Source organism: Callithrix jacchus, chromosome 5 (assembly GCF_049354715.1).
Source record: "Callithrix jacchus isolate 240 chromosome 5, calJac240_pri, whole genome shotgun sequence".
Lineage (NCBI taxonomy): Eukaryota > Metazoa > Chordata > Mammalia > Primates > Cebidae > Callithrix > Callithrix jacchus.
The window spans coordinates 59,575,027-59,585,597 of record NC_133506.1 but is presented as its reverse complement, the minus strand read 5'-3'; the positions used below and the strand labels follow the sequence as shown (position 1 = coordinate 59,585,597).

The following is a 10,571-nucleotide window of genomic DNA, read 5'->3' as shown; positions in this document are numbered from 1 at the left end:
CTCAGGGTGGCAGCCTGAAGACCACAGGACCTGGCTCAGGGCATGGCCCAGCATCCTTTACTGACCTGGCCTCATCTGTTGATGACTGAGGCCTGGCTGGCTTGGCCTTGTCCATTGATGACTGAGGCCACAGTTGTGGGGGTGGAAGGTGAGGAAGCTGCCCAGTCCTAGATTCAAATCTCTGTCTACCCCCTTGGGTACCAATGCTATGGTGACCATGGAGCCTGCATGACTGGACTCATTACAGACGCATCTGCTGGAGGACCCACAGGCCGGACAGAGCCAGCTCCTGCCCTAACCCTCTGCAGACCACATTTTGGAGCTAGATACAGGCTGAGGTCACAGGCAAGGAAAACTGAGACCTGACAAGGCCACATATGCCACCTTACACCTCACCTGCACCCCTGCACAGCTGTGCCACACTCACCAACACCAAGGCATGCCTGTTTCCCAGCCCCAGCCTGGAACCACCCAACTTCGGCAAGGGTGCAGTCACTATGACAACCTCAAGACTTTGAAAAAGTCCTCGGCTGGGCACCCCCCCGGCTGCTGCCAGGGTAGTAGCAAGAGGGTCCCATCCATAAGCCCTGGACAGAGGTGCCACCCTAGCCCCTCCCAGGTCCCAGCCCAGTCTGGGCCCCCAGCACTGAGCCCAGGGCCTGGCATGCATTGGGGCACATCAGTGTCTGTTACATGTACCAGCAGAGGTGCTGGGAGCAAAGAAGTGGAGATGGGAACCAGGCCAGCCAATCAGCAGGAGGGCCCATGGCAGGGTCCCCAGAGCTGAGGGTGTCTCCACTGCAGTCCTGCCTGCTGCATCAAAATGTCCAGCTCTGTGCAGAGGATGGGGATTCAGAGACGGAGGATACAACATGCAATGGCCAGATGCCACATTCCAGCACTGCCCCCGATATCCCGCCCAGCAAAGCTCTTCTGCAGGGTCCTCACAGTTGCACAGATTCACCTGTGGCATCCCCCATACCACAGCACACCTGAGATTTCACCACAGCAGGATCCCTGCTCACTGGCCACAGAAAGGGGTGGGTGGTGGATGGTGCCTTTCCAGCCCTGTGGCTGTTGGCTCCTCCCTGATGCTCACCCAGTGACCCTCTCAAGGCGCCTCAAGCAACGGACAGGATCAGGAACAGGCTCTCTTAAATGAGAGGTGCCCCCTGGCTCTGAACCTTAAGAGAGAGCCTCAGGGCATATCCACGGATGTGTGAGCAGGAGTGTGTGCAGCCAGCTTGTGAAGGCTCAAATAGGGCACAAAAGTGCATGGAGTCATGGGCATGGACGTGTGCAGGTATCACGATGTTAGCCTTGCACGAGCGAATGAGACGGAATGTGTACGAGTGACGTGGGGGCTGGCTGTTATGAACATGCATGTATGCACCGGTGCCGCAAAGATCAGGGCAGCGAGCGTGTGGCTATGGGGCTCTGGCCTTGCCCTGGCCACTGCCCCGACCTCTAGCATGAGCCCCACCCTGAACCCTCTCCACGCTGCTACCCAGCCTTCCCCAGCCCAGTTCTAGTCTCTCATCAACCAGCCCAAGAGAGCCCCTGCTGACCCACAAGCCACAGCTGCTGGCATGACAGAGCAGTGCATGACCCAGATTTGATCTGAGAGCCCTCCACCCCATCCACAAGCCACAGCCGTGGGCAGGACGGAGCAGTACATGACCCGGATTTGATCTGGACACGGTCATGCAAAAACGAAGTGCCACCATGTGGCCATGTGTGGGAGGCAGGTGTGTGTGTGCGGGATCTGTGTACTTGTGTGTACATGTATGCTAAGGTCCGTGTGCTGGAATCTGTGAGCTGGTGTGTGTGTGTGTGTCACAGTATTGGAATCAGCCAGTCCTCAGGGGTAGCTGAAGCTTCTGCCACAGGCTCAGGGCACCATCCATCCTATGAGCTCAGGATTGGTTCCAGGCAGGTTAGAAGGGGAAGGGAATGGGCAAGGCCAGAAGCTACCTCACCCCCAACGGGACCCATCATTCCAACTATACTAGCTGCCAGCCTGGGTCTGTTCTCCCCTGTATGGAAGTCCCCAAGGTGTGGGATCCAGAAGGCAGGAGCCTGCCTCACCCAGCCTTTCTCCTCCAACCTTCCCACCCCTCCTCATATGCCCACAATGGAGAGCCTGGTCCAAGGTCACCAGGTCTGGCCCCTGGAGCATCCCAGAGCTGCAGCCCCCCAGGCCCTTACCCCCAGCTGCCATGACAACCTCAAGACCACCTCAAAACCAGCCATGTGGGCATGAGCCCCTGTGGAGGGACATGGACTGCCAGCCTGCAGTGTCGTCTCCAGGCCAGGAGCCAACGGTGCATCAAAAGCCTCCAGATTTGGGCATGGATCAGCCTTTCCGACTGAAGGATACTTCAGCAAGAATTCAGGGCCTGACAGAAAGCCATACATATGGTCATTCCCATCAGGTCTCTGACATTCCTGGGCCCTCTTTGGGAGCTCAGGGAGCTCTGCCGCTGCAGGCACCAGTGAAGGGTGTCACAGGACAGACAGACACTCCCGCCCACCCAGATGTGTGTCCACATGCACTGACATGCCTGAGTAACCCCTCCCTCGGAGACTCAAAGGTGCTTGCACCTGCCTGTCCACCCTGCCCACGATCTCCAGGAGGCCGCGGCTGCTCCCAGCCCTGAGGACAGGATGAGACCCCCTCCAGCCCTCTCCTACATTTCTAGCCACACTGAGATCACCCATGAACACGCCCCCAAGGACAGGCACAGTGACACCTCCTCAGTGAAGCCCTCTGGGATTGAGCTTCGAGAGAGCACCTGGAGGCTCCTGAGCACAGGGTGGGGCCCTTTCCCGGCCTATTCCTGGTTATTAGGGTCTTGGACTGGCCAGGGCAAGAAGAACAGGGAGCAGTCCCCACTGGGAAACATTGTCCTGGGGGCCGCCCTCCTGTACTTGGATTGGGGCCTTTGTGGGTGAGCAGGAGGCTGCAAGTGCTTTGGTAATTGATTTAAACAACCCTCCCAGCCCCACAAGGAGACAGGCCTGGGCCCTAGGGAGCAGTCGCCCTCCTTCCTGTCTGCATGTTTCAGTCACGACGGGAGCTTTGTACCAGCCTTCTCGAGTCTGCTGCCTACACGTGCCTGGGGCAGCAGGAGGCATGTGGGTAGTGCAGGCACAGCTTCAGCAGAGGAGGCTCAGAGATGAGAGGGAGGCCTTGGAGCCACAGCCCAGGAGCCCTGCAAGCCCCTGCTGCCAAAGGCCGTGGTCAGGGCAGAGCTGCCACAGCAGCTGGACCCACACGCCATCCTGACCTCCAGCTTCCCAGCTCCGCAGGCCCCTAGGGCAGGACCACTGCAATGGCCTCTTCCCAACCTGCTCAGGCCTCTGCTCCCCCAGCTGTCACCTCCAGAACCTCTGGCCTTAGGACCTGGCCCCAAGGGCCCTCTTTCCCCCAGGGGCCTTGTCCCCCCCCACCCAATCTGGGTTTTAGCACAAGAGTAGCCTTCTCAGCAAGGCCCGGTGGCCTCCTGCTGCCCCCAGAGCTCCCCCTCCTCCTGCCCTACAGTGCCCTGCACCATTTCATCCACCATCTGCCTCCCCCACCAAAGGGCCAGCCCTGTGAGAGCAGGAATTGTTCCGTTTGCTCACTGCAGTCCTCCCAGGCAGGTATCTGTGCAGCCCGCAAATGACTCAGGGCCTGAGGGTCAGGTATGGGTGGTAGCTGAGAAGGACCCAGTCTGCTGCCCTCAGCTAAGGTGCCCATGACTGTGGCCCTGTCTGCACAGAGGGGTCAGGGACTGACTAGAACCCCAAGCCATGACCTCCCCCAGGGACAGTTCAGTGCTGACTGGAGGGGAAGAGAGACGCAGCGGGTGCCCGTGGCTTGGTGGAAAACCCTGAATCTAAACAAGAAATGGCCCCTTCCCAGTTTTACAAATAAAGTGTGTTTTCTCTTGGCTTCCTTGGAGAATCCACCTCCCACGCTGAGGGAAACTGGCCCTGAACTTCTTGTCTCTTTGGAGAGAGCTAAGCTGCCCAACTCCCTACCTAGAGGAAGCCAGGCCTGAGCCTCTCTGTTTTTTTGGGGTTTTTCTTACAACAGGGTCCCACTCTGTCGCCCAGCTGGGTACAGTGCGTGATCTCGGTTCACTGCAGCCTTGACCTCCTGGGCTCAAGCGATTCTCCCACCTCAGCCTCCCACGTAGCTGGGACTATAGGCATGCGCCACCATACCCAGCTAATCTTTGTTTTTTTGTGGGTGTTGGGGGGTTTTTTTTGAGACAGTCTTGCTCTGGCACCCAGGCTGGAGTGTAGTGGTGTGATCTCGGCTCACTGCAACCTCTGCCTCAGCCTCCTGAGTAGCTGGGATTACAGGCGCCTGCCACCACGCCCAGCTAACTTTTGTATTTTTAGTAGAGACGGGATTTCACCATGTTGGCAAGGCTGGTCTTGAACTCCTGACCTCAGGAGATCTGCCCACCTCAGCTTCCCAGAGTGCTGTGATTATAGGCGTGAGCCACCACACCCGGCCTTTTGTATTTTTTTGTAGAGATGCAGTTTCACCATGTTGCCTAGACTGGTCTCGAACTCCTGGGCTCAATCAATCTGCCAACCTTGGTCCCCCAAAGTGCTGGGACTACAAGTGTGAGCCACCGCACCTGGCCCTCTCACTGGTCTTGATGGCCTAGGCCTCTTGGGAGCACTTACCCTGCAGGGGCACAGCCACTGCTGAGGCTCATCTTGGAGAGCTGATGCAGGGAGAGGGAGCAGGACAGAGTCCACCCCTCCTAGCAGGGCCTGCCTGGCCAGAGATGAGACAGCCAACATGCACGCTTGTGATTCTGTGTGACTCCATCTGCAACATGTCTGCATGCGTGTGTGGAGACCAAGTCATAGTGCACAATAAGGGATAGGCAGAGGGCAGCTGCCGCACCTGTATGAAGTGGCAGTAACAGTAAAGCCGGCACAGCTCTGCTTGAATGCTGCGTAGGCTGTCTCAGGGTCCTGGCGCTTCTCCCTGGCCCCTACCATGGGGGTACAATGTCTTTGGGCTCAGCCACGCATAAATGTAGGGCTGCTTCTCCTCCAGGTCCCTATAAGACCTCCACACACAGGCCCACAAAATGCTCAGATGCACACGGACTGGCACCATCCCCGCCTCACCCCAGCACCCCAGACAGAAGATGCGCTCTGTCCTCAGCCTTGCTGCCAGGCCCCTACTACCATTCCACCCGACAGCTGTGCACGGCTCTCTCCCTCCCTGGCCTCTCCTCTCTACACCCAAAAGGCCTCACTGGTTCATTTGAAAAGGCCAGTTTATTTCTGAAAATGGAAATCATTTCCACAGAACGATGCTCTCACAAGCTCACAGTTGGCTGGAACAATGCCCAGCCCACAGAGAGAGCAAAGGGCCTTTCTGAGCCCTGAGGGCTGGGGGTACCGACCGGGGAGCACCCCTGGCTCAGGCCCTGGTGTTGCAGTGGATGTAGGTGAGGTGGGTCTGGGAGGAAGGAAAGGCATGTGGGGATGCTGCTTTTGTGGCCAGGAGGGCCCGACACCTCCAGCTGGCCCCCCGGGGTCCTGAGCTCAGCACCCACCGTCTCCCCCATCCCCACTGCCCTCAGTATCCCCATCCTTCCCATCATCCCACCCCACCTCCAATGAGACCGGCTCAGGACAGTCTCAGGAGAGCAGAGGTAGAGTCTGGGAGGGGCTCAGAGTTCCAGAGCCATGCTAGTGCCACTGCACCCCAACCTGGGTGACAGAGCAAGACCCTGTCTCAAAAAAAGAAAGAAGGAAAACACAGAGATCCTCTGACCCAGCACGTCCCTGCTGAGGAATGGCCCTGAGACAGGCTGGCTGCCCACATCAGCTGTGGTGTGACCTGCAAAGCATGTCCAGGAGCTGCCCAGCTGCACACACAGGGGTGGAATTCGCCCAAAAGCAGGGAGATGGAAAGGACTCAGAGATCAGCCCAGAGCAGAGCGCAATGCTCACCGCCTTTGCAGGATGGCTTGAGAGTGGTGCCTCAGGGTGCGAACGTCTTCTATGCAGCCATTCACAGCTTACCGAGTCTGCGTTACTCATTTTAGAAGAAGACAAAAAAAGAAGTTGGGTTGCCTATGGCCAAAAAGTGGTGCTTCCACATGAGACCCCCACACTCAGCCCACTCAGATGCAATGCAGAGCTCACCCACAGAAACCCCCGCACAGGGCTGCACACATGAACGTGTCCTCACTGGCACACACACAGGCACACACCATGTATACTCACCACACAGGGTGGGGCACAAGACCCACCTAGACCCCCATGTACACAGATAAGGGTACCCAGGGCCATAGTGATGCCCAGACGAGGCACAGATGCTCTCAGTACCCTCTGCCCAAAGATCTGGGCACACCTGGAGGCCCCTGCATGGAGTGCCTTCCTGACACACAGGTGCACACATGCACAGACAGACACGCACACGTGCCTCGGCCGCCCACTGAGGAGTTCGCCTGGGTGAGTGCTGAGGAGACCCTGGGACAACCGACTGCAGGCGCTACTGCAGCTCAGGGGTGGGGCCTGCCTTCCGGGCTCCACGTCAGCGTGGGGGATCCGCCTCCCTCCCTCACCAGCATCAGCGCTGCCACCAGGCTGGGATCCTTGCCTCCGGGACCGAGGCAGCCAGCAAGGCAGGTCCTGAAACTCCTGAAACCTCAGCTGGGGTCTGTTGGTGAGGACCACACCTCCCCCCATCCCTGCAACTGACTGTGCTGGCCACCACCAGGACCACACCAAGGCTACCAACTTCCGGGCTCGAAGCACTGGACAGGTCAGTAGAGAGAAAAGCAAGTGGACCAGCGGGGTCTGCAGCACCTCTAGGAGGCTGGGAGGGAGGGTGCCAACCCCAAGACCCCTGTGGGGAGGAGCTTCAGATTCAAGGGGACCACAGATGAGCTGGGAGGTGTTTTCAAATGGATCGCTGGATTCTACTTAGACTGTGAATTTGCAGGTTCCTGGGGCAGGGGCAGAGCCACATCGCCTCTTCCCAGGAGGGTGGCCAGCAGCCCCTCTCTGCAGGAGGAGGGAATGGACCTGCTGAAGCATCATTAGGAGGAGGCTGGGGGAGGCCCTCACACATTCCACCTGGCTGCAGCTGCCTCTGGCCCCAGGCACTTGACCTGGCAAAGTGGCCCACAGTCTCGGCCAGAGAACTTGGAGCGGCTGTGCTCTAACAGATGGCCAGATCTCAAAGTTTCTGGCTGATTTTCTTTCCTAGAATCCAGCCCAAGGAAGCCTCTTACCAGACACCCAACTCCAAGGCACCCCCGACCTGCCTGGGGCACAAACCGTCAACAGTCCTGCCTACAATGCAGGCCACTGGGTGTCTGGAGCCCCTTCACAGCAGGGGTGCTTCCTCCCTCACCACAGTGGGTACCAACGTCTGTCAGGACAATGGCACCGGCCACAATGCCACCTTCTCCGAGCCGCTACCCATCCTCTATGTGCTCCTGCCCGCCGTTTACTCCGGGATCTGTGCTGTGGGGCTGAGTGGCAACATGGCCGTCATCCTTGTCATCCTGAGGGCACCCAAGATGAAGACGGTGACCAACGTGTTCATCTTGAATCTGGCCATTGCTGACGGGCTCTTCACACTGGTGCTGCCTGTCAATATTGCAGAGCACCTGCTGCAGCACTGGCCCTTCGGGGAGCTGCTCTGCAAGCTGGCGCTGGCCATTGACCACTACAACATCTTCTCCAGCATCTACTTCCTGGCCATAATGAGCGTGGACCGATACCTGGTGGTGCTGGCCACGGTTCGGTCCCGCCACATGCCCTGGCGCACCTACCGGGGGGCAAAGGTTGTCAGCCTGTGCATCTGGCTGGGCGTCACGGTCCTGGTTCTGCCCTTCTTCTCTTTTGCTGGCGTCTACAGCAATGAGCTGCAGGTACCAAGCTGTGGGCTGAGCTTCCCGCAGCCCGAGCAGGCCTGGTCCAAGGCCAGCCGCATCTACACATTGGTCCTGGGCTTCGTGGTGCCTGTGTGTACCATCTGTGTGCTCTACGCAGACCTGCTGCGCAGGCTGCGGGCCGTGCGGCTCTGCTCTGGTGCCAAGGCTCTAGGCAAGGCCAGGCGGAAGGTGACCATCCTCGTCCTCGTTGTGCTGACCGTGTGCCTCCTCTGCTGGACACCCTTCCACCTGGCCTCCATCGTGGCCCTGGCCACAGACCTGCCCCAGACCCCGCTGGTCATCAGCATGTCCTATGTCATCACCAGCCTCAGCTATGCCAACTCGTGCCTGAACCCCTTCCTCTATGCCTTTCTGGACGACAGCTTCCGCAAGAATTTCCGCACCATGTTCCAGTGCTGAGGGGCCTGAGCACCCATCATCACCCCCACCATCACCCATACCCCCACCCATCCAGTTCAGGTGGCCTCTTCCAGGGGACACTCTGCCTGTTCACATCCCCATGCTGTCTTCTCCACACAGTGAGACATGGACCCTCAAATGCTGGCCACCAGACTTCCAGAGACAGCCTCCCACGTCTGCTTCCTGGACAGCCCCTGCGTGGACAGCAGCAGGGATCCAGGTCAGAGCAGAAGGCCCCAGCACAGCAAGCATCCTGAGTCCAATTACCCACAAGGGACAGACAGATGGACAAGCCCTAGAAGGTTCTGGGGCTGGGGTTCCCTAATGACAGTGGTTGGGAGGGGAAGGAACCCGAACCGTGATCTCAACCCGGGCCAGCACCCTGTGGCATAGTCAGGATTCTTGGGCTCTTCCCAAGACAGGGCTGGGAGGTGGCACAGTGTGGGCACCTCAGGCAGCAGTGCTGTGCTGCTGCAAAGGCCAGCCACATCTGCAGCAAATGAGACCACGAAATCCACTGTCATGGCCTGAAACCCAAGTGACGTTCCAGCAGTTGGCCATCCCCATGCCACAGCCTTGTGCTCCCTTGTACCCCCCAGGCCATGGCCAGTGGTCCTCTCATAGTTTGCTACAGGGTACAGGGCCCTTCCTCCAGGACCTCTGGGCCACCATGGCCTAGAGACCATCTGTCACTTGGACAGGCTGGTGCCTGGAACTCTTCCTCCCACAGTGTGGCTGGGGCTTGTACTCAGCCAGCAGGAGCTGCGTGCTGAAACTCTGGTCGGTGGGGGGTGGGTGCTGGTAATGAAAGGCAGGCGGCTCAGATACCACTGTCGGTGGGAGGGGCCAGGGCTGGTCCCAGAATACAACCCAGGTGCACCGTGGACAGGCCCCCATCCTTGGCCCATGGTTCTCAGCTGGTTCCACACCTGGCATTCCAGCCTGGCAGCAAGGTGTGACCCCCCTGGGTTGGTTTCAGTCCTCATGAACCAGAACTCTGGCTAGTCTGTCCAGCTGGCACACAGGACCCCTCATTTACCACCCCACAAGGTGTCCCAGGGTGTATGCCCACCTCCACCCAACCACCAAGTACCCCAGCTTTCCAGGTCATGAGGACCCTGCCTGTCAAGCCCCGACAGCTCAAGGCTGCCTCAGTGCCCCTCCTCAGAGCAAGTCAGCCAGGGCCAACTCCATCCAGTCACTTTCCCTAACGACACTGTATTAGCTATCTGCTGCTGTGTAACAAATTTCTCCAAAACCTAGCAGTTTAAAACAACAACTATTTCACAGCTTCTGTGGTTCAAGAATTAAAGTGGCATTTTCATCAGGTTGCGGTCAGGACATTGGCCAAGGCCCTGGCATCTGAATATTGGGCAGGTACTGGGACATCTTCTGAGAAGTCTCCATCCCCCGCCCACCTGGCAGAAGTCCTCTGTTCCTCACTACATGGATGCTTCATGGGCTGAGTATCCTCGGAACATGGCACTGGGTCCCCCAGAGCCAGTGACCCAGGAGGGAGCAAAGAGGAAGCCTCAACACATTGGAGGCCAAGTGTCAGGAGCCGTCTGCGGTCCCTTCATTCTGTGCATTGGAAGCAAATCACATGTGCACCCCGAACTCAGGGGCTGTAGACAGTTCATTTCTCCTTTGCTTCATTTTTTTTTTAAATTGAGAAGGGGTCTCATTCTGTCACCCAGGCTGGAGTGCGGTCACAGCTCACTGCAGCTTCGACTTCCCGAGTTCAAGCTATCCTCCCACATCAGCCTCGGGAGTAGCTGAGACCACAGGCCACCACGCCAGGCAATTTTTTTTTTTTTTAAGACAGGGTCTCAGTATGTTGCCCAGGCTGCTCTCAAGCTCCTGGGCTCAAGTGATCCTCCCGCCTCAGCCCCCCAAAGCGCTGGGATGACAGGCACGAGCCCAGCCTGTGGACACTTTTTGAGCCACCACCACCACCCACGCCGCAAGAAGAACGAGCTGTCCCCCAACACCCATGCCGCAAGGACTCGTTTCCCGGCTGCGCTGCAGTCACACCTCGCAAAGCAGTGGCACAGCAGCCTGACGCCCGAGCCCTTGAGCTGACAAGTGAGACCGTTTCCCAGACACGCTGCTTCAAGCCGGAGCAGAGCCAGTGTGAGGCGTAACGAGCGAGCAGCGAGCGCGGAACGAGGGGCGGGGCCCAGGGGCGGGCGGGGCCGGAGTGGGAGCGCGTGGAGGGCAGGTACCGAGCGGGAGCGC

At 58.6% G+C, this 10,571-nt stretch overlaps 1 protein-coding gene across 1 annotated transcript; it reads left to right on the top strand.

The window, feature by feature from the left end:
• The first annotated feature begins 6,584 nt into the window (after positions 1–6,584).
• NPBWR2 (neuropeptides B and W receptor 2) lies at positions 6,585–10,469 on the top strand. Its single transcript, XM_002747768.5, has one exon. The coding sequence runs from the start codon at positions 7,200–7,202 to the stop codon at positions 8,331–8,333; it is 1,134 nt and encodes a 377-aa protein (XP_002747814.2). The 5' UTR covers positions 6,585–7,199; the 3' UTR covers positions 8,334–10,469.
• Positions 10,470–10,571: the final 102 nt, after the last annotated feature.